The sequence below is a fragment of the Limanda limanda genome, chromosome 2, assembly GCF_963576545.1.
Source record: "Limanda limanda chromosome 2, fLimLim1.1, whole genome shotgun sequence".
Lineage (NCBI taxonomy): Eukaryota > Metazoa > Chordata > Actinopteri > Pleuronectiformes > Pleuronectidae > Limanda > Limanda limanda.
In genome coordinates, this window is record NC_083637.1 from 1,007,335 (window position 1) to 1,035,000 (window position 27,666).

General features: G+C 47.4%; 2 protein-coding genes across 3 annotated transcripts in view; both read right to left on the reverse strand.

Moving 5' to 3' along the window:
* Nucleotides 1-129: 129 nt before the first annotated feature.
* On the reverse strand, nt 130-20,450 carry vps54 (VPS54 subunit of GARP complex). Of its 2 annotated transcripts, XM_061095623.1 has the most exons (24): nt 20,322-20,450; nt 18,028-18,202; nt 17,685-17,926; nt 15,970-16,054; nt 15,633-15,667; nt 14,877-15,008; nt 13,825-14,210; nt 13,431-13,557; nt 12,706-12,735; nt 11,993-12,100; nt 11,849-11,904; nt 7,410-7,506; nt 7,020-7,324; nt 6,738-6,867; nt 6,465-6,646; nt 6,209-6,321; nt 5,950-6,013; nt 5,734-5,839; nt 5,164-5,251; nt 4,871-4,992; nt 4,693-4,773; nt 2,168-2,275; nt 1,961-2,055; nt 130-1,811 (listed from the first exon to the last, which is right to left on the reverse strand). In XM_061095623.1, exons 2-24 carry the CDS (start codon nt 18,170-18,172, stop codon nt 1,706-1,708), a joined length of 2,943 nt encoding a protein of 980 aa, XP_060951606.1. In that variant the 5' UTR covers nt 18,173-18,202; nt 20,322-20,450; the 3' UTR covers nt 130-1,705. The 2 variants fall into 2 exon arrangements, with proteins under 2 accessions (XP_060951606.1, XP_060951607.1); XM_061095624.1 differs by lacking the exon at nt 12,706-12,735.
* A 1,211-nt stretch (nt 20,451-21,661) lies between these two features.
* Nucleotides 21,662-27,666, reverse strand: part of LOC132995866 (E3 ubiquitin-protein ligase pellino homolog 1-like) — a 12,492-nt gene continuing 6,487 nt past the window's right edge. Inside the window, exons 3-6 of the mRNA XM_061066100.1 lie at nt 24,276-24,377; nt 23,587-23,784; nt 23,288-23,476; nt 21,662-22,240 (exon numbers count right to left, since the gene is read on the reverse strand). Coding sequence (XP_060922083.1) covers nt 21,662-22,240; nt 23,288-23,476; nt 23,587-23,784; nt 24,276-24,377 — 1,068 coding nt within the window. The remainder of the gene's footprint in view (nt 22,241-23,287; nt 23,477-23,586; nt 23,785-24,275; nt 24,378-27,666) is intronic.

Below are 27,666 nucleotides of genomic sequence, written 5' to 3' on the forward strand. Positions count from 1 at the left end.
AGGCTTCACTTCACGATCACGCCTCCACAGAAGTCGTCAGTCGATGTCACAGATATTTACGATGAATTATTGTCCGTTGATTGTTTGACACGAGAATCTGCAGCAGAAACAAACTAACAAACAAAGTGGCTCCGTTATCCTGTTTTATTCAAGACATTTTGGGTTCTCAGACGTGCTGACACACACATTCTCTCTCTCTCTCTCACACACACACACACAGACACACACAGTGGTATGGTAGGCACACTGTAGTGAGGAGCTCAGACAGGAGGCACTTCTGAACATTTGATGCTTTTTGTTTCTCAGCTTGAGTCTGAAGCTGCGTCACATCCCGATGACCTCACCAGGAGTCTGAGCAGCGACCACATCTCTTCACGTTTAACTTTCTACACGACAGAAGGATCATTAAAGTAAAGCTGGGTCGAGGTGATGAGGCCGCAGTTCAACAGACTTTTGGTTTCAGTTCAAACTTCACTCAGGAACAGGAAATCAGATCCGTTTCTTTTCGTTAGCGACGCATCATCGGCGTTCCTGTGTTTAACCTCAGAGGGAAGTCCAATCAACACAACTATCATTTGACGACTTGAAATCAATTCTGACGTCTACGATGATCGTTCCATCAGATGTGAAAGAACAGAGCGTCTCCATGTTTGCACTTAGTTTGTTATCCGGTGACGTGAGAAAAAGCAGCGAAACCTGAGCGGCGTCGACCACGAGAACCTGGAGCGGGAAGCTGAACGCAGCCCCGCCTCCATGTCACGTCAGAGGAAACCGTCTGGTTCATGGAGATGTTCATTTAATCATTTAGGTTTCAGCAGATTTCCAGAGGGAAATTCCGTTTAGACAATAAAATCGGATTTTCTGTTCTGTCATTTGTGAGGAAACAAAAAGCTCATGAAGGTTCAATAACAGCAGGAGGGAGAAGATCAACAGTAGTTTGAGTCGACAGCTGAGATTCATGCTTCATGTTCTTCTACATTCATAAAAAAAAAATAAACTTCACCGTCTCTGAATCACCACGCAAGATTTGTTTAAAGAGGAAAAAATGAAATTAAAGAGTTACATTCCCAAATTAAAATCCATTTTACTTTGGTAACGACAGGAAGTAGCTGAGGGTTTTGATTCTTTCACAGTTTGAATCTCGTTTATCTGAATTTAATTCTTTAATTTCACCTTTTCACTAAACTCTGTTGAGCTTCCTTCAGACCTCAAAGACACAAAGTCCAGAAAATAATTTGTCTCAAGTATAAAAATGAAAGAATCCTTTACATCCGCAGGTTTTCAGTTTTCACCACAGCGACTGGAGAACGTCTGGAGAACGTCTGGAGAACGTCTGGAGAACGTCTGGAGAACGTCTGGAGAACCTCGTGGATTCTTTCAGATTGTTCCGTTCCCTCAAACCCAGAACACGATGAAATGATCTCTTCAGCTCCAGCGTTGCAGCAGAAAAACTGCCACAGTATTGAATGTTTTCAAAGAATAAATTACCCTCCATTTCCCCCGGCGCTCCCGAAACGTCTCATAATTTACTAGTGTTCAGTTGAGTGCGATGAGGCAGCAGCGGCTCCTCGGCTCCGTGTGATGGATCATTCAGCGTTTTGCGGTGGAGCCGCTCAGGAGGCTCCTTCTCCAGTTTTGTGTTTTTTGGTCCCTGGTTCTTCTCCGGTGGGGTAGTGGGTTGGATCCTGGACGTCTCCATCCTCCATCACCTCTTCTGCTCCCAGATCTCAGCCATGTTCAGGTCCAGCCGCTCCAGGCTCTTCAGGGCCTGAACGTTCTCCGTGAAGAAGGCGACGTCCACGACCACCAACCTGCAACAGGTCACATCTTTAGAACATCAGGACGTTCAGGAACAACAGACGCAGGAAGGGACGCTGCTGATGACTCACTGAGCTCTTGTGTGTGTCTGTGTGTGTGTCTGTGTGTGTGTGTGTGTGTGTGTGTGGGGGGGGACAGTCACCCGTGCTGTGGTCCTCCATCATTAATGACCCCGAGTCGAGACAGTTGTTTCTTCAGGTGCATTTTAATACTGGCATTAATCCTCAGGAACAACATCTGTACAGGAAACAAACAACAACTTTCACAATAAAACCAGAACACCCCCCCACCCCCACCCCCCCCCCCCACCCCCCCCCCCCACCCCTTGACTCCAGCGTTGCTGACTCACCTGAGTCTGGTCTTCAGGGAGAAGTTCACTGATGGCTTCGTGCATCTTCGCCATCTGTTTACAGACGTTTCTGAAACAGGCTGAGGGCATCGGGGCTTTGACTTCATACTGAGGAAACATCATCATCATCATCATCATCATCATTATCATCATCATCATCCTCCTCCTCCTCATCATCATCATCCTCCTCCTCATCATCATCCTTATCATCATCATCATCCTCCTCATCATCATCCTCCTCCTCCTCATCATCATCATCATCCTCCTCCTCATCATCATCATCCTCCTCCTCCTCCTCATCCTCCTCCTCATCATCATCATCCTCCTTATCATCATCCTCCTCATCCTCATCCTCCTCATCATCATTATCATCATCATCATCCTCCTTATCATCATCCTCCTCCTCATCATCCTCCTCCTCCTCATCATCCTTCTTATCATCATCCTCCTCCTCCTCATCATCATCCTCCTCCTCCTCATCATCATCCTCCTCATCATCATCCTCCTCCTCATCCTTCTTATCATCATCCTCCTCCTCCTCCTCATCATCATCCTCCTTATCATCATCATCCTCCTCCTCCTCATCATCCTCCTCCTCATCATCATCCTCCTTATCATCATCATCATCCTCCTCCTCATCATCCTTCTCCTCCTCTTCATCATCATCATCCTTCTCCTCCTCTTCATCATCATCCTCTTCCTCCCTCTCATCCTCCTCCTCATCATCCTCCTCCTCCTCCTCATCATCACCATCATCATCCTCCTCCTCATCATCCTCCTCCTCCTCATCACCATCATCATCCTCCTCCTCCACCTCATCATCATCCTTCTCCTCCTCCTCATCATCATCCTCCTCCTCCTCCTCATCCTCCTCCTCATCATCACCATCATCATACTCCTCCTCCATCTCATCCATCTCATCCTCCTCATCATCATCCTCCTCCTCATCATCCTCCTCCTCATCACCATCCTCCTCCTCATCATCATCCTCATCATCCTCCTCCTCATCATCACCATCATCATACTCCTCCTCCATCTCATCCTCCTCATCATCATCCTCCTCCTCATCATCCTCCTCCTCCTCCTCATCATCACCATACTCCTCCTCATCCTCCTCATCATCCTTCTCCTCCTCCTCCTCCTCATCATCCTACTCCTCCTCATCATCCTCCTCATCATCATCCTCCTCCTCCTCCTCCTCCTCCTCCTCATCATCATCATCCTCCTCCTCCTCCTCCTCCTCCTCATCATCATCCCGCTGAGGTCTTAAAGACCCTCAGTGTATGAGTTGACATCATTAATGAGGTCACAGTGACCTTCGACCTCTAACATTAGGATCCAGGGTTCATACACATTTTGACCAATGGATTTCCATGACTTTTCAATAACTTTAAACCAAATTTCCATGACCGAACATTGCGTGAAATCTCGGTGTATACGCGAAAAAGTGACAAAATGTAGTATTCAAACTAACAATGAGAATTCCAAGGCATACAGTAAACCTTAAATGACACAAACCCAAGTATGCCTGCTTATATTTTGAGCATATTTCTTTAAAAATATATGAATTATTTAAAACTCAGCGTAAATGAACTAGGGATGGGCATCCGATTAAATTGTCTTAATCGATCGTCGGAAGAATTAACGATCGATTTTTCGATTAATCATTCATATTTTTATATTAAAATTCACTATTTATAGCCTATATTAAAATGCAGTGAAAATAGAAAAAACAGCGTGTTTCCTCATTGAGATCTTTATTACAAGATGAACAACTCTTGTTGCAGTTAAACAGGATCCGTTCAATGTTACACTTGAAAATAGGCGCTGCTGTAATCTTGAGCCCCGAGAGAGAGCAGCTAGCCGCTGAGAGCTAGCTGGATCTGACGGCTCTCGACCTCTCAGTCCGGTCGTAACGCCCTCACTCCCGGAACCCCTCACCCAGACCCGGGTCTGTCCGGGTTACCCTCCGCGTGGACTGAGGGTCCGTGTGCGGACATGAAGCCGAGCCGCGGAGGCTTAGCTCCGGGCTGCTTCCTCCAACTGCTAACAGACACGCTGTGCTGCGTTCAGGGCAACTCGGATATTCCGACCTCCTGCCACATAGCGAACATGCAATAGTTTATCGATGAAAACATGTCATCAATGAAATTCTTAATGATCAATTAATCAATAGTCGAGTAATTATGCCCATCCCTAAAACGAACGACATGAAAATAAGAATAGAACAAATTTCCATGATTTTTCCAAAACTTTTGGGAGATTATTTTTTTCCATGACTTTTCCAGGCCTGGAAAAACACATTTTAAAATTCCATGACTTTTCCAGGTTTTCCATGACCGTACGAACCCTGAGGATCAGTTGATCTTTGAGTCCAACTGAACGTTTGAACCAGTTTTAAAGAAGTTCCCTGGAGGTGTGAGATAATGTTTTCAGCAGAACGGGACAAACAGACGTACACACGTCTCCGCTGTGGAGACAAACTCGTTAACACAACAGGTCAAAGTTCAGTGCGAGTCTCTGACCTTGGATAAAACCTTCTCAAACAGACTGTCCATGATGGCCACCAGTTTGGCTGAGATCTCTGAGATGTGATCGTTGTAGTCCTGAAAATAAAGAAATGGAGAGTTTAAAAGCAGAAAGTCGATTTGTTGTCCTGGATTAGAACGACCCTGTGTGTGACCTTGTGTCTCAGTGCGTTACCTTGGTGATGTGGTCGAAGTGTCTGAGGACGCTGAACTGTTTGGGCTGCAGTTTGGTCTGGAAGTGAGTTCTGATGATGGGAATGTAGAGAACCACCAGCTGCAGGCAGCGGGAAGCTAAGGCTGCACACACACACAGACACACACACAGACACACAGAGACACACACACACAGAGACACACACACAGACACACACACACACACACACACACACAGAGACACACACACACCGTGAGCGTCGTACAGCAGAGGTAATCAGGCTGAACTCGCTGTGAGCAGTTGAAGATACGCACCCAGGTTTTTGGTGGTGATGGTCTTGAGGCCGACGACCTGCAGCGCTCCGGCTCCCAGAACCAGCTGACAGCTCCGAGAGTTAAAGTGCTGCGGGAACACAGAGAGGAGGAGGAAGGTTAGAACACCACGAGGAGCCGAGTCCTTCAGGGACGCACCAGAGAGACGTCTTCGTCCTCTGTCCTAGAGGATGAGGATGATGACGTCATCTCAAAGCCTGAGACCCAGTTTATCGCTGATTCACTGAATCTGTACGAAGGTCGAGACACTGCTTTATATTTATTCACTTTTTAAATCCCTAAATAACTAAACGCACATCACACCGTTTCTTTTTTGTGTTGACGAGTAAAAAAGTGTTTTTGAGAAAATCTAATTAAACTGTATTCATTTATATTATTTTAATTAAAAATCTAAATTGTTTTACTGGTTTATCATTTTACTTTATTTTATCTTTCGCACTTTTTTGATACACTTTCTTATTTCTGGGTTTACGTAAAAACATCTATTTTTCTTTTTTGATCATTTTAATAATGTGGACTGAATCTGACTAAAAGCACGAGTGTGGCGGAGACCTTGAGGAGGTCGGACAGACGCGTCAGCATGTCGGTGGTGATGGACGGGATGTCGTTGACACACTGACAGTATTCCAGAAAGATCCGGATCAGCAGCAGAACCGTCCTGAACAAACAGAAGACGACTTTCAGACCACGACTCACAAACAGGTCATCAATATCTTACGTCACATATTTTATTCTGACTCAAACGTCAGAGCCCGTGTGACCACCGACCCAACAACAGCGTATTTCTGCCCATTGACGAGCAGGAAGTCAGCGGGTTTCCTGTCGTTCGGACCTGGAGGAAGAAACACGTCACAGCTTGAGTCTCTAAAAACATCACAGAGGCCGTGTTGTATTATTAAAAAGGTTAATAACTGTGTGTATCTGTGTGTGTGTGTGTGTGTGTGTGTGTGTAACACTTGGTCCTGAAGCAGGAGCAGTGAGGTTATTGGAGGTGATATCTATGGGGGAGGAGCTTGTCTTTGGGTACCTGGGGTTTTGCGGTCTGGTAGTGATATTCTGCCGTCGGCGATGGAGTTGACGAGATCTTGAAACTCGGCGGGAACCTCCGCCTGCTTCCAGCGCTCGTTGTCCAGGAGGAGGCTGCAGGAGACGCACAACAACGACAAAGAGCTCACGACACGATCTCCAGGGACGAATCATAAACACTTGAATGTATTTGCCGCTGGTCTGTCGTTGCACCGACACTCTGACCTGATGCCGCTGCTCCACACACTTCGGCTCACCTCAGTTTGGTCTTGCGCTCTTCGTGGAAGCGGTGGACGAAGCGGTTGGCCTGGCTCTGTAGCGCCCCCCGCAGGGACACACTGCGCCTGCCGCACAGCTCCTCCGTGTCCCGGACGAAAGCCTCCACCGCCTGAGACAGACACACAAACTCTGCCGAGCTCAGACGCTCCAGGGAGCCATCCTGGAGGAGGAGGAGACAAACGCTGCTTCTCACAAAGTCCGTGGTTGTAACTGAGAACTCAAGCGGTGGAACCCGGGCGTGTGCGTGCTACCTTGGCTCTGGCCGTGAGGAGTTTGACGCAGCGGTCGTGGCTGATGTCGGACGCCGTGTGGAGCAGCTCCTGGATGTTGTTGATCACACGGTTCATCTCCAGCTCGGTGGGCATCACGTTCTCACCGGACCTGATCGAAACACAGCGACGAAAACGGCTTCACCTATTTCATCTCGTGAAATCAAAATCGTGTGTGTTGAGGGACACGAGAAGCAGTTTGAAGATGTGTAACTGCTCGACTGAATAAACCGTAGCTGGGACAAAATCTGAGAAGCAACGTACATGAGGCTCTGCTCCCGGCAGACCAAGCTCTCTGAGGCCTCGGCTGCCTCCGCCCGGCCCTGCTGGATCCCCGAGCTCTGATCCTGGGGCGCTGCCGCCTGCTGCTGCTGGGCCTCGTGAAGGGCGTCGCTGATGAACAGACCCTCGTGGGTGAGGTAGGCTAGCTCCGCCCCCCCCTGCAGGAGCGACGGGCCTTGGGGAGATTCCTGAGCCTCGGTACTGGAACTCGCCTCCTCCAGGAGCCGGCTCTTCTGGTTTGAGTCCAGAACCTCCTGAACCACGTTTCTCATCACGCTCAGAGTCGCCTGACAGACGGACGGATGTGTGATTATTATTTATGGTTATTTTACCGTCTCCGTGCACAAACTGTAGGGCTGAGCCTCGACTCACCTTGATTCTCTGAAGGAACAGAAGGAAACTATCAAAGACGGTTTTCAGCAGCTCAAACCACTGAGGGAACGTCATCAGACGCATCTGCTCCAATAGCCTACACACACACACACACACACACACACACACACACACACACACACACACACACACACACACACACACACACACACACACACACACACACACACACACACACACACACACACACACACACACACACACACACACACACACACACACACACAATAAACATCACGATATGGATGTATTTATTTACGCCCTTATTAGGGCCCATCACCTCCGGTGGGAGGCCCTATTGAAATTGAAAGGATTATTCTGAGCGTAGTGAAAGATCTTTTTGAGAGCTTTCCCATGCTCAAAAAGTTTCTTAAGTTTGCAGTAAATTAGAAAGTGGTGAAAATTGACGTATTCTGAAGTCATTTGAAATGGGCGCCACCTACGGTAAAGCCCCTCATTGAGCATTCACCGATCAACACGAAAATGAGGACCGTTGTGTATCATGACCGGATGCACAAAAAAGTCTATCAGTGCATTATGAAAAACGCAACAGGAAGCCCGCCATTTTGGATTTAGTGGCCATTTTGGCCATATTCCACATTTTTACTTTGATGTACTTGTCGTAGAGTTTTCATCAAATCAACTTAAAATTGAGATGAGTGTCATCACAACAAGGCGGAGATTAAAAGTTATCCAAAGATCGATTTTTCATCACAGTGTGACCGTGGCGTGGCGTCAAAGTTTGATTACACGCCATTAAAACACGAGGTTCTGTAACGCAGACATACATGGACCATGAATCCTTTGATGCTGAGCCGTAAACAAACAACTCCACTCCTGCAGTGACAGTGGTCATAATTCAAAGGAATCTTTATGTCTTGTTATTATTATTATTTGCCATTTTGGGCTTTTTCAGGGCCTAGACCAGGGGTGTCCAAACTGCGGCCCGCCATCCACTTTTAATTGGCCCGCATCAAAGTCTAAAAATATAACAGTGTTGTCACACTGTTCAAAGGCAGCTGCCTTTGAACAGTGTGACAACACTGGAGACAAGCACCATGTTAGCTGATCTACTGGAGGAGCTGAAGAAGACTGGACTACAAGCTGCTCCTGCTGATCACTGCTATGCTGGACCTGAAGATGTGGCCTGTGATGTCTGCACTGGGAGAAAACTGAAATCTCTCAAGTCCTGTTTGGTTTGTTTGGCCTCTTATTGTGAAAAACACCTCCAGCCTCATCTTCAGTCAGCTGCATTTAAGAAGCACAAGCTGGTGGATCCCTTGGAGAAGCTCCAGGAGAACATCTGCTCTCGTCACTACGAGGTGATGAAGATGTTCTGCCGCACTGATCAGCAGTGTATCTGTGATCTCTGCTCTGTGGAGGAACATAAAGACCACGACACAGTGTCAGCTGCAGCAGAAAGGACTGAGAGGCAGAGAGAGCTCGGGCTGAGGAGACAAACAATCCAGCAGAGAGTCCAGGACACAGAGAAAGACGTGAAGCTGCTTCGACAGGAGGAGGAGGCCCTCAATGGCTCTGCTGATAAAGCAGTGGAGGACAGTGAGGAGATCTTCACTGAGTTGATCCCTCTGCTGGAGAAAAGAAGCTCTGATGTGAAGCAGCAGATCAGATCCCAGCAGGAAACTGAAGTGAGTCGAGTCAGAGAGCTTCAGGAGAGACTGGAGCAGGAGATCACTGAGCTGAAGAGGAAAGACCATGAACTGAAGCAGCTCTCAGACACAGAGGATCACAACCAGCTTCTACACAACTACCCCTCACTGTCACCACTCAGTGAATCTACACACTCATCCAGCATCAGCATCCGTCCTCTGAGGAACTTTGAGGACGTGACAGCAGCTGTGTCACAGGTCAGAGGTCGACTACAGGACATTCTGAGTGAGACAGAGACACAGATTTTACAGATTGTGTCTCAAGTGGATGTTTTACTGCGACAACCAGAGCCAGAGACCAGAGCTGACTTCTTAAGATATTCACAGGAAATCACACTGGATCCAAACACAGCAAACAAACATCTGTTATTATCTGAGGGAAACAGAAAAGTAACATGGACGAGTGAAGATCTGTCTTATTCTGATCACCCAGACAGATTCACTGATTGGCTTCAGGTCCTGAGTAGAGAGAGTCTGACTGGACGTTGTTACTGGGAGGTGGAGGTGGAGGATGTGGGAGGAGTTTATGTAGCAGTCGCATACAAGAATATCAGCAGAGCAGGACGCTCAGATGAATGTGGATTTGGATACAATGATAAATCTTGGTCATTAGGTTGTTATAGAAACAGTTATAACTTTCGTAACAACAGCATCAGGACTCGAGTGTCAGGTCCTGTGTCCTCTAGAGTAGGAGTGTACCTGGATCACAGTGCAGGTGTTCTGTCCTTCTACAGAGTCTCTGACACCATGACTCTCCTCCACAGAGTCCAGACCACATTCACTCAGCCTCTCTATGCTGGAGTTAAGGTTTATTATGGAGCCACAGCTGAGTTCTGTAAACTCAAATAGACTCGAATCATTAAAAGCAGTGATTTAGATTCTGTGTGTAAATCTTTAACTTCTTTTGTCTCCATGTTTGTTGATCAAAGTTCGTTGTTTACCTCCTCTTTTCCTCCTCTCTCACCTCCCCTCTGACCTCCTCTCTGACCTCCTCTCTCCCATCCTCTCTGACCTCCTCTCCTGTCCCACCTCCTCTCTGACCTCCTCTCTCACCTCCTCTCTGACCTCCTCTCTCCCTCCTCTCTCACCTCCTCTTTCCCTCCTCTCTCACCTCCTCTCACCTCCTCTCACCTCCTCTCTCACCTCCCCTCTCACCTCCTCTCACCTCCTCTCTGACCTCCTCTCTGACCTCCTCTCACCTCCTCTCCCTAACCTCCTCTCTGACCTCCTCTCTCACCTCCCCTCTCACCTCCTCTCACCTCCTCTCTCACCTCCCCTCTCACCTCCTCTCACCTCCTCTCTGACCTCCTCTCTCCCCTCCTCTCTGACCTCCTCTCCTGTCTGACCTCCTCTCTCCCTCCTCTCTCTCACCTTCTCTCTCTCATCTCCTCTTTCCCTCCTCTCTCACCGCCTCTCACCTCCTCTCCCTAACCTCCTCTCTGACCTCCTCTCTCACCTCCTCTTTCCCTCCTCTCTCTCCTCTCTCTCACCTTCTTTTTCCCTCCTCTCTCCCTCCTCTCTCTCACCTCCTCTCTCACCCTCCTCTCGCACCTCCTCTCTGATCCTTTACTTTTCTGAAAAAAGAAACCGATCAACTTACATCTTGATGTTTGTGTTAAACTGCTTCAGTTCCTAATGAATCTTTCATCTGATCAAATATGGATCAATAATGAAGCTGCTCATTACGTGAACTCCAAAACGTTGAGATTAGATTGACTCTGCTCCACACACGGAGGTAAAGGCCTCTTTAAACTAACAGAAGTTTCTCTGTAGATTCCATTTATTTTTGTACTCGACATGCGAAAAGATGAGCTGCTAGTGAAGATGTGTTGTCATGACGACAGAGGCTTGTTCAGCTCCGTGATGTTATTTTCTTGAGGCCCTATTGCAATTCTAAGGATTCTTCTGAGCGTAGTGAATTGACTCAAAAATCTGTAAAAGAATGGCTCAACAGCGCCACCTGGAACGCAGCCCCTAGGTTTCCACATAACCGATCTTCACCAAAATCAGTGCACAAGTGTATCATGACTTTTCATACAAAAAAGCCACAAGGAGCATTATGAAAAACGCAACATGAAGCCCTCCTTTTTGGATTTAGTGGCCATTTTGGCCATATTCCGCATTTTTACTTTGACATACTTGTCGTAGGGCTTTCATCAGATCAACTTAAAATTAAGATGAGTCTAATCAGAACAAGAAGGAGATTTAAAGTTATTTGAATCTCAACCTTTAGTCATACCATGTGACCGTGGTGTGGCGTCAAAGTTTGATAACACGCCATCAAAACACGAGCTTCTGTATCTCAGACATATTTGGTCCAATTGACTCCAAACTAGACATGAGAGACAAGAGTCGGGACCTGAGGACATCTAACAAGAAATCATTCACAGACAAATCATGACACAGCGCCATCTGCTGGCTACAGGAAGTGAAGCATTCATCCTTTCCAACGCAGAGACGAGCACTTGGTCATGGATCGCTCTCACTTCACCGACCGCAACAGGTTTGAAATCGCCTGTGTGCTCGGGCCCGTTAGTGCTACAGCCCGTGTTATAAGTGAAAGTGGACTAAATGTTAAACACTTTAAATGATTCTGATTGCACAATTTAAAGAAGTAAATCCAGGTGAAACCTCCTCCCTCATGTTTTACTATCTCTTTTTCAAACATGCAGCTTCAAAGATAAAAACATTATCCAGTCACAGACAATCGAAACGTGCACGTACACATTTCCTCATGTTGCTACTCACCTAGTGACGACTTCAGTGTCGATGTCTTCGATGTTGAAAATACTTTCTGCCACACACTAAAAAAACAAGCAGGATGACAATATGAACATTGGTTCAATGAGCTGTTTACATGTGAGCGTCACAGACAAAGTTCTGCGTCTTCACCTGAGCGACGATGGACTTCGCTGCTAAGATCATCTCGTCGCTGTAAATGTCCAGAAAGTCCAGCTTCCTCTGTCTCAGGAGACCGAACACCAGCGAGCCCAGACGGTCCTGGAGCACACGCAACACACAGGAAGCAGTTTGAGACCAATAGGAGAGTTTGCAATTTGACTTTAATTTGAATTTCTGTCAGACATTCATCCAGCAGCATAATTAAATATAATAAAGACAATTAACATTAAAAAGCTCATTTATGCTACTTTATGGGAGAGAAACAGACATGTCTGTTCCAAATAACCGTCACTGTCCACATACTTCCATCATGCATCCTTTACGTGTCCTTTGACCGCCTCACACTACCCCCCCTACAGTTTCTAGGTGGTACTGCCCCATTTCGTCCGTATCCAACAAATAGAATCCGGACAGAAGGCTCCGTCTGTTTCTGAAAACGCATCTAACGCTGAGCATAAATGAGCCTTTTATTCAAGGACATGAGGATTCATTTGAAACAGGAGCAGAATAGAAACAGAAGCCCGATCGGAAGCGATTGATTCCAGAAGCCACAGGATTTATAATAACTATTGATGAATTGCTGTTATAGCTTTTATTCATGAGGTTTGTGTGATTCAATTATTTTTGCGTCAGTGGTGTGTGTGTGTGTGTGTGTGTGTGTGTGTGTGTGTGTGTGTGTGTGTGTGTGTGTGTGTGTGTCCCACCTTCAGGGAGTCAGCGTTTGGTTTTTGAACCTGTGATGAGCACATCACAAATTAAATGCATGAACAGCTAAGCTCAACATCATGGACCTTTAACTTCTAGTCACAGAACTGATAATGATATTTTTTTTTATGAAGCCTCAGTTGGACGCCATCTCCTTAACGACGTTATGAATCAAATCATTTCCTCATTATATTTTTCACTGCAACATGAAACGCTGCAGCTCAGTGGAACCCACACGACCATGACTGACAGTGGAGGGAACTGAAATGTGTGTTTTGAGCAGTGAAATAGTTAAAAGAATAAGAAAATGACTCATCATTGATTTTTTTCCACTAGTGTTTCCAGTAATTTAAAAAAATACTGATTCCACAAGTTTCATATATTAAACTGTTTCCACATATTTCAGAGATACAACATTTTATTCATCATGGTCAAATCATCACTTGTATTTCTCGCAATGCTTTAAAATGTCGTTCTTTTTAAACGTTTTCAGAATCTTTAAACTTATATTAACTTTGTGATAGATGAAGTGACTCCTCTCACTCTGTCTGTTTAGTCGTGTTATTGCATTCACACCAAGTGAAGTAAGTCAGGACTTATTATTTCCACCTGGAATCAGGGAACAGTTTTTTGATATAATGTGACAAACACATGAGTTGATGATGTAGAAAGCATTCGGGCTGTGAAGTTTAAACATGATGTGAGACTGAGGAGTTCCTCCCACCTTCTCCAGCAGCTGCGGCTCGTCCCTCAGGCTGCGGCTCAGGTCGCTGCGTGCGTACATGCTGAAGTCCTCCACCATCATCTTATCAATCAGCTTCTCCAGCTCACACAGCTGGGAGCCCAGATGTCTGAAGGACACAAAGACTCAAATCGTTTCACTTCTCTCTGTGGTTAAGAAGCCTCACATTGTTTCCATCGATTATTCATTTAACTGACGTAGTGACTGACGGCTGAAACCAAAGACTGGTTTCTAATGATCTGAGTTTGTCTCTTAATTCCCTCAGCGCTCGATACCTCGTTTAGACTCAGGGAAATAAATGAAGCTCTGCAGTTGCTGGGGAGATCCCCCCCCCCCCCCCACACACACACACACAGTATAGTATCTGTCTCCTCACCTGAAGCTGTGGATTCCCTGCAGCTCCTGCTGTAGGACCTCCTTGGTGGTGGCGATGAGCTCCAGCGCTCCGACAAACTCGGAGGTGGAGAGCAGCAGCTGCACCGTGGGCTGCGTCTGATGCACTGCCGCCATCAGCTTCATCTTGTTGTGCAGCTTCACGCAGTTGTTGCGGGTCAAAGCGGCGCGGAGGGCCTCCAGCGGCCCCTGGCACATGATGCGATCCATGGCAGCGGTTCGACCCCGCAGGATGGCAACGGCCCTCTGGGTCTCCTGCAGCTGGTCCTGCAGCTCGTGCTGCGAGGACATGGCGTGAAAAAAGGCGTCCGAGCGCAGGGAGATCTGTCGGGCGATGCTCACCTCCACCACATCCAGGTAGTGACTCAGCTGCAGCCAAGCAGAGACACACAACCACAGAGTTCCTCAACACAAACAAGAGTTTTTCACACGACACCGATCATGTGATCTAAACTTAGATCTGTGCTGTTTAAAATCAATCGCAGTCAGACAGACCATCGTCGACTGGTGACGTCACAGAACTGAAGACTTCGGTACCAAGTCCAGGACAAAATTCTAGAAACGTCACGGTACTTTTGTACAGACTGGCACTCATGTGTGTAGGTGTGTGTGTGTGTGTTAATACATTGCGTGTGCAGCCTCTGCTGCTCTCTTACAGTCTTGGAGTTATATCCGATAACTGAAATCTCATAATTGTCCTACACGCCACTGATCTGTTTTATTATGTTAATAGTCTTTTCTTTTTATTCATGAAATCTTTTTTGTATGTTCAAACATGGTTTATAAATGAGTGTGTCTTGAAGTAAATGGGATTTATTGTGGTATTTTAGTTTGTTGTATTGAATTGTGTACGGAGAATCGTGGAGATGTCATGGTATCGACATCTCCAGCGTCGACCATCAAATCCTCCACAAAGTTTTCACAAACAAACAAACAAGCAGCTGCTCTCTTCTGTCCGTCTGATGCTGACACTTCAGCAGGTTTGGGTTCTGCTACTGGAAATGTGCTGATGAATCTGCTGACGTGGGAATTCACCTTCTCCTGCAGCAGTTTGGAGGAGGCCACGTCTCTGCTGCTCTTCCCTCCGGCACTGGTGAAGTGCGACCAGGGCAGGACGGCGCCGAAGACCCCCGGGTCCTCCAGAGCGAAATCTGGCTTCATGAAGATCTGGAAATTAAAAATACAGACAAACAGGACATCACGAGACAACCAGTAATAAACAGCTGTTACCCAGGAAATGATACAAAACTCATTTGACGTCGTTAAGTTTTAGTGATAACAGACGACTTTCCCTCTCAAGTAAAGAGGAAGTTTCCACTCTCATTCACTCCTGATGTTTCACCGTCAGATGTTTACACTCCTAAGGAAAAGCTACCAACCGATAACTCTCAAGGAAATAAATATATAACTATAATATTATAAATATATAACAATAAAAGTCCTGTCCTGTCTCTTTTTTGGTTTCAACTGAATCAAGTCTTCGTTATCCAGACGATTTCATATCTGGAGACGGAATAAAGCGAGGCTGATAGGAAACATATCTTATTCTAACCGCTGTTATATTGTGCAATCCATATTTACCTGAACTTATTTAACAAACTATGTTTTAATTTTGGGTTCATTCATAACTTATAAATGAACCCAAACACAGAATTTCTTTACTCAAAGACCTAAAAACACAGAAAACTCTAATTCAGAGTCATATTTTAACATAATTGGTTTCCTGCATGTGACTTGTGTCGATCATGTGACACAATCAACAGTGGAAAGAGAATCCAGTCGGTCCGTTACCTTTGGGACTTGTTCCAGCTCCGCTCTGGACTTTTCTGGAGGGAACAAGATAAAGGAAACTCTGGATCAGTCAGACGTCACCATTTGAGAAGTTAGATGTAGTTCAGTTTTATATATATCTGAGTCGTGTTCCAGCTCATAAAGACCTCTGGTTATTAAGAGCTCCCGTGGGTGTTTGGGGTTTTCTTAGAATATAAATAAACACATATGAAATATAACATTGTAAGAGAAGCTTCGGCGATCATTGATTTCTTAATCAATATCTGTCAACAATCCATCAGTGTATATGAGACTGTGTTTTCATGGCCTGAGGAGGATGCAGGTTAATAATTCATACCATGGTTGCTGGTGATACTGGAGGCGGCGTCCACGTCGTCCTTGTTGGGACAGATCGTCCTGCAGCGCTCGTGGATTTTTTCCCTCTTAAAAACGAAATGATGGAAAAACAAATAACATCAACAGAGGTTCGAAGAGAATGAAAATATGATTTGTATCAGTGTAGCAGCCGCGTGAGGCGCCGCAGAAAACCAATCTGCCTTTCTCCGAGCTTCGCCTCAAGTAAGTGAGTCAGCCTGAGAGAGAGAGAGAGAGCGGCTCAGTCAGAGGAAGGTAAAGCAGCACGTAGGAATCAGGAAGCATCACGTCTCCCAGACTCTTCTTTGACTCGGTGACGTCTCTCGGAAACTTGCAAGAGGACATAAGTACGTGACTAGGGCTGCAACTAACCACTATTCTGATCGTCGTTAGTCACCGATTATTGAAACGATTAATCCACTAATCGGATTATGAAAGACACAAATTCTCAATTGCTCTTATTTAGCAAACAGCTTTTAAATTTAGCTTGAGGTTGTTCGAGGCATGTGGTGACTGAAAATAAAGGCAATAAAAATCGATACTTCATTCAAAAAAAATGTCTTTTAATAAACCTTGTTGCATATAAGGGTACTGTGACACAAAAGCAAAGACAAATCAAGTTTTTGTCCATTTAAAAGCAAGGACAGGCAAAGTGCTGATAAAACAAATAAATTAAAAATCAAGTATTCATTTTTCCTGTTAACAAAAATAACAGGGAAAGTAACATTAATAAAAACATCAACAAACAAAACTACAGTCTTCTTCTGACTAAATAATTGTGATTTAAAAAATACGTTTGTCAGGCAATAGGATAACATAACGCTTTTAAACTCGTTAATAAAAAGTTTAAACCATATTTTTGTCATGGATGCTAGAATCCTGCGCACAGGTATATACGTGTTTATATAACATCTGACAGAGGCGAGTCCGCATCGTCGACACGTGACTCCTCCTCCTCACATGCACGTGTCCTGTTTCCATGGAGAACAGGTCCGCCGCAACAAATACAGCAGGTAGTTTTTTTCGGGCTGTTACGGCTGAAGTTCTCCAGAACTTTTTACTTCCTGGTACGCGATGCTGCTGCAGCGGAGGACGCCATCGGACCGTGTTTTGACGCTATTGCACATGCGCGACTTTCAGAGATAGGAAGGGAGCGAGATGGCTCACTCCTCAGCTGCTTTCATCAGCACCTCCGGTAAAACAACGTTAAGTTCCGCTGCACGGCACGAGAAACACGCGCTATGACGTAACCAACGAATCATCGACTAGTAAATTCGTCGGCGACTATTCCTGTCATCGTTGCCCCCCCATACTTGACCCTTTTAAAGATCTCACCGGGAACAGAACGACGATGTTCCAGGCGACATCAGCTGTTTCCAGACATGACCTGTGGGTGAAGTCCGGAGAACGAGGTCCGGACTTCACCCACACGCGCACATCGCAGCAGGAGGTTTTTCTGCACAAACTCGTTCTCAACAGCAACAAATCCTCTGAATTATTCAGGCGACGGGTCGAACCGAGGCAGGAAGTCACCAATCAACGCCACTGCAGCGACCACGTGATTTTCTTGCCAACACACTGGTGTCGACTGCGTTGAGCTGAAACTGCTCAGACAGGATTCCTGACACACCCGCTGCGAGCCACGGTCAGGTGAGGCTACAGAGGTGTGGCCTGCAGGGGGGGGGGGGGGGGCGTTACCTGAGCCGTCTCCTGCAGGTACGGGCCGAAGTGTTCCCTGGTGATGTTGGGGAGGTAGAAGGAGGGCATCACCTCCGTTTCTGCAAAGTCAAGGCCCCAGGACTTGGTGAAGAAGTCGGACTCCCGCTTGGCGAGCCGGGGGTCGTTCAGCGCGGCGGGGAGGTTAACCTTCGAGCTGTACACCGTCCACCTGTCGTGCTCCGCCACCACCGATGGGCCTTCGCACAGGCCCCGCCCCTCACCTGCAGGACCATGAGGGAAACAGGGTCAGACGTTTCATGAGAGGCCACAGAGGCTGACCAACACAAGCTGTGACCGCTCAGAGTGTCGCCGGGCGTCCCACCGCTGGGTTCCTTGGGGCAGACGTCGGGCAGCGGGCGGAGCGGCCGCCGGCGGGACGGCGAGCGATCCCTCTCCTTGTGGTAGATTCCATCTCGACCTCTCCCACCGGGACCAGGCACTGAGGAGGAGCCGTGGCTGGACGCCATGGCATTGGGACACGCCTCCTGGGAGGCTAGCTGGACAGGCACACACACAAAGCTAATATAAGAAACAGATATCAAATGATAAAGCTCATTGATTTAAACTGTGAACAGATAGACGCCATAATGGCCCCTGGTGAAGCTGACATGTTCCTCACATGTTCCTCACATGTTCCTCACATATTCCTCACATGTTCCTCACATGTTCCTCACATATTCCTCACATGTTCCTCACATGTTCCTCACATGTTCCTCACATGTTCCTCACATGTTCCTCACATGTTCCTCACATATTCCTCACATATTCCTCACATGCTCCTCACGTTCCTCACATGTTCCTCACATATTCCTCACATGCTCCTCACATGTTCCTCACATATTCCTCACATATTCCTCACATGTTCCTCACATGCTCCTCACATGTTCCTCACATGTTCCTCACATGTTCCTCACATATTCCTCACATGTTCCTCACATGTTCCTCACATATTCCTCACATGTTCCTCACATGTTCCTCACATGTTCCTCACATGTTCCTCACATGTTCCTCACATGCTCCTCACATATTCCTCACGTTCCTCACATGTTCCTCACATGTTCCTCACATGTTCCTCACATATTCCTCACATGCTCCTCACATGTTCCTCACATATTCCTCACATGCTCCTCACATATTCCTCACATGTTCCTCACATGTTCCTCACATGTTCCTCACATATTCCTCACATGTTCCTCACATATTCCTCACATATTCCTCACATATTCCTCACATGTTCCTCACATGTTCCTCACATGTTCCTCACATATTCCTCACATGTTCCTCACATATTCCTCACATATTCCTCACATATTCCTCACATGTTCCTCACATATTCCTCACATATTCCTCACATATTCCTCACATGTTCCTCACATGTTCCTCACATGTTCCTCACATGTTCCTCACATGCTCTGGAGGTTCTGTATGTGAGAACAAATGTTTGAGTCATTCTGGACCTTCTCCTGCAGCCTCTGAGCAGAATGACTGGATGTCTGATTGAGTCCATGTTAGAAAGCAGCAGTTAGTCTGAGTCGCAGCTGGACTTCAGTGAGGTGAGATGTTCTGACAGTCGACTCTCCTCGGACTGCTCACGCTGTGGAGGAGTGAGATCCTCGTCTCATCCCAGCGCTGAGAGGACCAGAGGAAACGTCTTCTGTTGCCACCACTGCTTTTCAAAAAGCCACTTCTGCTTCCTCACAGAAATCAAATCAAACCTTCTGACTTCTTCCAGACCAGCTGCTTGTTTCTAACGCCCAGCGAAGCTTCTCCACCTCAGAGGTAGAAATAGACATTGAGTGTTTTATACTTGATGCTGAACATGGACCATCGCAGACCTCAGAGCTGCCCGATCTGTTGTGTGCAACAAGTAACAACTGAGAACCCTCTCTGCCTCTATGTTCTACTGTAGGTTGTTCTGGTCCTTAATAAACTCTTGGTTTGATATTAATTAATCATGTGTTTAGTTATGGGTGTTTAGAAAGGTTCCGTGAAATAAAATGTATTATTAGTAATTATTAGCACATTCAAACCTTCTGAGGGAAACGAAGGAACCTAGAGACGTGATATTATATATGATCCTCATCATTATTATCAGGATACAAACAGCAGAGATCACGTGACCTGACAGAACCGAGCTGAAGCTGAATGAAAGGTCACGTGGGTTCTGGTCAGAAGAGGACTTATGGAACAGTATTAATCCAGAGCAGCTTCTAACATCAGGATATTAAATATAAATGTTCTGAGTGTTTGTTTATCTTCAGGTTTCTCATCTCAGCTGGGGCTCCAGTGACAGCAGCTAGCCAGCTAGCTTAGCTTAGCTTAGCTCCAGAGCACTTGCTGCCTGCTCGGCATCGAACCCGCGGCGCTGACAGTGACGTCCTCACAAGAAGAACCGTCCAGACCACAGGTCCAGACGTGTGTTGTCTGTGACGTGTCGGTGACGCAGCGGCTGAAGCTCAGAAGAACCGCGGCCTGCCACCACAGCTAATGCTAAAGCTAATGTTGTCAGGGGTTACACGTAGGCTGGCTAACAAGCTAGCATGTTAGCATGCTAGCTTGTTAGCCGACGGACCGGAGGAGCAGCGGCGCAGTGGCCGCGGGACTCGAACTGTGTACCTGAGGAGTGAGGAGCAGCCGCCGGGGTTTCTCCTCTTCATCACCTCTTCATCACCTCTTCATCTCCTCTTCATCATCACTGACACACCGGAGGAGCTCGAGCTGGACGACGGCACCGGACACCGCCGGTAAGCTACCCAGCATGCACCGCAGCGGACCAGGGGGGCGGGGCCACCTGGTCCATCACAGGTGGCACATCACATCCGGTAACACAACTTTGTAATTTGTTTCAAATAAAAAAATATACAGAAAGAAATGATTCAATAATACTTCAATAAATACTTCAATAAATGCTTCAATAAATACTTAAATAAATAAGTCCATACACAAATAAATGAAAAATATAAACAGTTTAATAAGAGACAGGGATATTTATGTATCTCTTCATGTATTTATGTCTTTATTTACAATCTGGTCTGGATTTGACAAATCTAGGAGAAGCAGTTCTTGGTCTGATCTGATCTGATCTGATCTATAAAACTGTGAAATGCTCATTTTTGTATTTTGATCAATAAGATAAAGGTTCTGAAATCTGTAGGTTTTAAAATCTAGTTCAGATCTGACAAGTGGTTTTAAAGTCTGATGTTGTTCTCATCAGTTTCTGTCTCAGGACATTTTAATGTGTGAAACATAACATTTATGGATTCCTCATTTCAAACTGGGAGTTTGGCCTCATGGTGGCGCTAGAGGAAAGGTCAGGGGATCACATGAGGGCGCCAGAAATCCTTTTCCTGATCATGAATATCCAAAACCATGTTTCATTGTGAGATGATTTAAAGTGTTTGATGTTCAGACTAGTGAAGTTACATGTTGTGTGTTTAAATAAAGTCTCTGCAAAGTGGTTCTTCTTTCCTAACTCCTTTCCTAGCTCCTTACAGCTTCTCACCTTTCCTTGACCGAGGAACAGTGGTTGGGAGAGAGATTCTTCTTCTCTCTACATGATGTCATCACCACAAGATGGCCGTGTTTGTATCAGAGACAATTTAATTTCATGTTTGTAAAACCAGAGGAAGTGGACACGTGTTGTCCAGTTTTATTTAGTTCCAGAGAAACTCATCAAATGTCAAAACATTCATGAACAGACACAGAAATAAGTTTGAGTGGAAACGCTGTTAAATTCATTTACAAAAGACTGAAGAGATAAAAGGATAAATAAATCAAAGACGATCACAGTTGAGGTCAAAACTGTCAGAATCATACATATATATTAAGAAAGAGCAGAAATCCATAAATGACATAAATTTGTCAATATTAAGTTAAATTCATTTCCTTTTCAGGATTAAGTCATGAAAGTTCCCAGAGTCAGAGCTCATTGTCCTGTGCAGACGTCTGATTGGTCTCTAGTCCAGTGGACTTTGGAAGATGAGTCTGATGCAGCCCACGCCTCCGCTCAGCGGCCGGACGCAGAGCGGGCAGGCGGCGTGGAAGGCGTGCGTGCCGTGCGGCAGCAGGATCTGACTCCAGTACGCCGCCGTCTTCTCGGAGCAGACGTGGCCGCAGGGGACGAAGGCGTGAGTGGGGGGCTCTGCATCCAAATAGAATCCCACCTCGCAGCCCAGCCACAGCGGCACATAGGGGCCCCGGGCCCGGCACATGGGGCACTCTCTCTCCTGACGTGCCGCCTCCACCTCGGGGTGGCGGCGTCCCCCCCAGCCGTGGTAGCCGTGCACGTGGCCGCAGCGCAGGTAGGCCCAGGGCTGCTTCTCGTCCAGGACGTCTTTGCGGCGCAGGCTGGGGAAGGCGAGCGTGTTGAAGCCCACAGGACACTGCGGCCGCCCGGCGTTCAGCTCCTGCCGCAGCAGCTCCAGGTGTTTGACGGTGGGGGGGTGTGCCAGGCCCTCAGCTGTCCGCCACAGCAAGGTGGCGCCGCACAGGTCGATGAGCGAACCGTCCACCAACTCGTTGGACTCAGAGGAAACCTAGAGACGAGATGAATGAAAGGTTAAAACATTTAGGCCTCGTCCACACGAAGACAAGTTGTTGTGAAAACAGAAATGAAGTCGGTCCAGACGAGAGTTTCAGATCTTTATCAGTCGTGTGTTGATGGTGAGAAGAATTCTACCTGAGCGTCTTGTTGGAATTTCAAACTTTTAACTATAGGTTGTGTCTGAAAGAATTCTAAACAAATAAAGATATAAGTAATTTTAGTTAGACATTATGCCTTGTACAAATGATTTAATATGAACCTTTTCCTTCCTAGGGTTTAATCTACGAATTGGAATGTATGTGAGTCACATTGTTGTTGCCTTGATTTGGTTTAGTCGTTTGAATGTCTGTACAAACAGAACGTACAGCCCATATAGCAGAAATAATCATCTTTTCATTCTCAGAATGGTCAGTCTCACAGCTGTCTGATGAAGTTCTGGAGGAGACAGAGCGGCTATGTTGACTTAATTCTGTTTCGTTGCTTTGGTTCAGTTGTTGCGAATGTTTACACAGTCAGGATTGTTTTGATTTAGCTGAAACATAATATTCTTTGATTCGTTGGACAACAGTTTTGCCCCACATTGCATCTGTGGTTCAAGGACTTTTATGAAGTAAGCAGGTTGCCTAGCAACTATAGCGTCATTGGGAGTGTCTTCCTTTTCACTTCCGTATTCCAAAAGCCAGGAGGATGGATTACGCCTGCGCTCTTCCGAGGAGGAGGAACGAAGATCTACTTTATAAAATAGACAGACGCCGGATGTTCGAGGCGCTCTGATACAACTAATGTACTGGAAGCCCATTGCTTTACTGATAACCTGTTCATTGCTTTCTAAATAAATACTTGATTTGACCAAACCTAGTTCGGCTCGTCTTCTCTTAAAGGATAAACAAACACGTTTTCAACAGTCTCTCCAGCTGGAGGAGAAACGTGGGATTCTATGACTCTATGTGACAGGCTTCAATTTATCAGTTTTCTGTATCACACATTATACAGAACTTTTCCTCTGTTAGATTTGCTCGTGTCCGCTCGTGTCCCTCACCGTCTTCCCTCTCTGCTGAGCTGACCTCGTCTCCCGCAGCGTGAGGACGTTGCCGCAGACGGAGACCTCCCTCCACAGGCCGGGTCTGGGGTCCTGGCTGAAGCCGTGGCGCGGGTGCATCACCAGGACGCCATTGGTGGTCAGTCCGTCCATCTGGCCGTCCTGCATCCTCCACTTGGCCGCCCTCTCCTGGGAAAACATGTTTTTTTGTGTTAAATGCTTTAATTTTGAACAGAACAAGTTATTTGTAATGACATGGAACACAAGTAACGACGGCAGCACCGGTTCGATGGTCCTACCCCGAGGACGATGTTCTTGGAGGAGTCGAAGCCGGCAGCGTAAATCCGTGCAGAGTACGGCGGGTTTCTTTGGCAGATGATGCGGCACGCGAAGCGGGAAATGGTGCTCTGAGCCGCCTGACTGTCGGCGAGGGCCTGAGCGCCGGGCTCCATGTCCGTCACCACAAGGTCGATGGGATTCTCCGTAGAACGTCCGACCTGTGATCAGAGGAACCACGTTACACAAGACAAGAGGCAGGACAAATCAAAGTGAGCAAGAACCAGAACTTTCTTTAAATTCCTTTTTTACCCTTCAATTAATAACGTATTGTTCCTCACTTGTTTATTTTGACTGAGACTGAATTCACATTTGAATCAAGACTCTGAAACGAGCTTTATCTGAATCCAGCAAAGAGGACATGTTGGTTTTTGGACAGAAAATCCATCAGCGATGAAACCACATCATCTGTGTCTCCAACAATCTGCAGCCGCGTGGAAAACATTTCAAGTTGAGCTGCAATTTAGTAAATATGTGAAACACGTTCTTTTAATAATTTCTAAGTTAACATTAATTGAGTGAATAGAGAGGAGGAATCTCAGTTTGAGATCAGTCAGCTGTTCTTTCAGGAAGTTCTTCTTTCCGGGTTAACCTGACCCTAACCCTATTCTAGGTGGAGGTCTGTGTGGAGGTCTGTGTGGACGACACAGACCTGGAACATGTCTGTGTTGCTGTCCTGGCTGTACTCCACCACCACCGTCTGGGCCCGGGACAGAGTGTAGGAGATACTGTGCTGCTCCTTGTTGCTGACGGCCTGAAACACAGGAGACAGAACAACAGATTCAAGAAACATATGTGGTGAACTCCAGCCAGCATATCTGAGGTGGATGATGGATGGGTGTATGATGGATGATGGGTGGATGACGGATGGGTGTATGATGGCTGGGTAGATGATGGATGGATGACAGATGGATGATGGGTGGATGGATGATGGATGGATGGATGGGTGGATGGATGAGCTCTCACCCTGCTGGCCTGGGTGGAGCAGGACGTGTGGATGGATGACAGATGGATGATGGGTGGATGGATGGATGGATGGATGGATGGATGGATGGATGGATGGATGACGGGTGGATGATGGGTGGATGAGCTCTCACCCTGCTGGCCTGGGTGGAGCAGGACGTGTGGATGGATGATGGGTAGATGTTGGATGGATGGATGGATGGATGGATGGATGGATGACGGGTGGATGATGGGTGGATGAGCTCTCACCCTGCAGGCCTGGGTGGAGCAGGACGTGTGGATGGATGATGGGTAGATGTTGGATGGATGGATGGATGGATGGATGGATGGATGGATGACGGGTGGATGACGGATGGATGAGCTCTCACCCTGCTGGCCTGGGTGGAGCAGGACGTGTGGATGGATGACAGATGGATGATGGGTGGATGTTGGATGGGTGTATGATGGCTGGGTAGATGATGGATGGATGGATGGATGACGGGTGGATGACGGATGGATGAGCTCTCACCCTGCTGGCCTGGGTGGAGCAGGACGTGTGGATGGATGACAGATGGATGATGGGTGGATGGATGATGGGTGGATGTTGGATGGGTGTATGATGGCTGGGTAGATGATGGATGGATGGATGGATGGATGACGGTTGGATGACGGATGGATGACATATAGATGGGTGTATGACAGATGGGTAGATGATGGATGGATGACAGATGGATGATGGATGGATGATGGATGGGTGTATGATGGCTGGATAGATGATGGATGGGTGGATGGATGGATGGATGACGGCTGGATGACGGATGGATGATGGGTGGATAGATGATGGGTGGATGTTGGATGGGTGTATGATGGCTGGGTAGATGATAGATGGATGGATGGATGGATGACGGGTGGATGAGCTCTCACCCTGCTGGCCTGGGTGGAGCAGGACGTGTGGATGGATGACAGATGGATGATGGGTGTATGATGGATGGGTGGATGGATGGGTGGATGGATGAGCTCTCACCCTGCTGGCCTGGGTGGAGCAGGACGTGTGGATGGATGACAGATGGATGATGGGTGTATGATGGATGGGTGGATGGATGGATGGATGGATGACAGATGGATGATGGGTAGATGTTGGATGGGTGTATGATGGATGGGTGGATGGATGGGTGGATGGATGAGCTTTCACCCTGCTGGCCTGGGTGGAGCAGGACGTGTGGATGGATGACAGATGGATGATGGGTGGATGGATGACGGATGGATGTTGGATGGGTGTATGGATGGATGGATGGATGGATGATGGATGGATGACGGATGGATGAGCTCTCACCCTGCTGGCCTGGGTGGAGCAGGACGTGTGGATGGATGACAGATGGATGATGGGTGGATGGATGACGGATGGATGTTGGATGGGTGTATGGATGGATGGATGGATGGATGGATGGATGATGGATGGATGACGGATGGATGAGCTCTCACCCTGCTGGCCTGGGTGGAGCAGGACGTGTGGATGGATGACAGATGGATGATGGGTGGATGTTGGATGGGTGTATGATGGCTGGGTAGATGATGGATGGATGGATGGATGACGGGTGGATGACGGATGGATGAGCTCTCACCCTGCTGGCCTGGGTGGAGCAGGACGTGTGGATGGATGACAGATGGATGATGGGTGGATGGATGATGGGTGGATGTTGGATGGGTGTATGATGGCTGGGTAGATGATGGATGGATGTATGGATGGATGACGGTTGGATGACGGATGGATGACATATAGATGGGTGTATGACAGATGGGTAGATGATGGATGGATGACAGATGGATGATGGATGGATGATGGATGGGTGTATGATGGCTGGGTAGATGATGGATGGGTGGATGGATGGATGGATGACGGCTGGATGACGGATGGATGATGGGTGGATGGATGATGGGTGGATGTTGGATGGGTGTATGATGGCTGGGTAGATGATAGATGGATGGATGGATGGATGACGGGTGGATGAGCTCTCACCCTGCTGGCCTGGGTGGAGCAGGACGTGTGGATGGATGACAGATGGATGATGGGTGTATGATGGATGGGTGGATGGATGGGTGGATGGATGAGCTCTCACCCTGCTGGCCTGGGTGGAGCAGGATGTGTGGATGGATGACAGATGGATGATGGGTGTATGATGGATGGGTGGATGGATGGATGGATGACAGATGGATGATGGGTAGATGTTGGATGGGTGTATGATGGATGGGTGGATGGATGGGTGGATGGATGAGCTTTCACCCTGCTGGCCTGGGTGGAGCAGGACGTGTGGATGGATGACAGATGGATGATGGGTGGATGGATGATGGATGGATGTTGGATGGGTGTATGGATGGATGGATGGATGGATGATGGATGGATGACGGATGGATGAGCTCTCACCCTGCTGGCCTGGGTGGAGCAGGACGTGTGGATGGATGACAGATGGATGATGGGTGGATGGATGACGGATGGATGTTGGATGGGTGTATGGATGGATGGATGGATGGATGATGGATGGATGACGGATGGATGAGCTCTCACCCTGCTGGCCTGGGTGGAGCAGGACGTGTGGATGGATGACAGATGGATGATGGGTGGATGGATGACGGATGGATGTTGGATGGGTGTATGGATGGATGGATGGATGGATGATGGATGGATGACGGATGGATGAGCTCTCACCCTGCTGGCCTGGGTGGAGCAGGACGTGTGGATGGATGACAGATGGATGATGGGTGGATGGATGACGGATGGATGTTGGATGGGTGTATGGATGGATGGATGATGGATGGATGACGGATGGATGAGCTCTCACCCTGCTGGCCTGGGTGGAGCAGGACGTGTGGACGGATGACAGATGGATGATGGGTGGATGGATGGATGGATGGATGGATGGATGGATGGATGGATGGATGGATGGATGGATGGATGGATGGATGGATGGATGACGGGTGGATGACGGGTGGATGAGCTCTCACCCTGCTGGCCTGGGTGGAGCAGGACGTGTGGACGGATGACAGATGGATGATGGGTGGATGGATGGATGGATGGATGGATGGATGGATGGATGGATGGATGG

Coding starts and splice junctions, on each gene's coding strand:
- vps54 (XM_061095623.1), bottom strand. CDS start 18,172: ATGGCGTCCAGCCACGGCTCCTCCTCAGTGCCTGGTCCCGGTGGGAGA. Junction 15,668..15,969: donor CAGTATCACCAGCAACCATG/GTATGAATTATT, acceptor TGTTCCCTCCAG/AAAAGTCCAGAGCGGAGCTG. Junction 1,812..1,960: donor GATGGAGGACCACAGCACGG/GTGACTGTCCCC, acceptor GACCTGTTGCAG/GTTGGTGGTCGTGGACGTCG.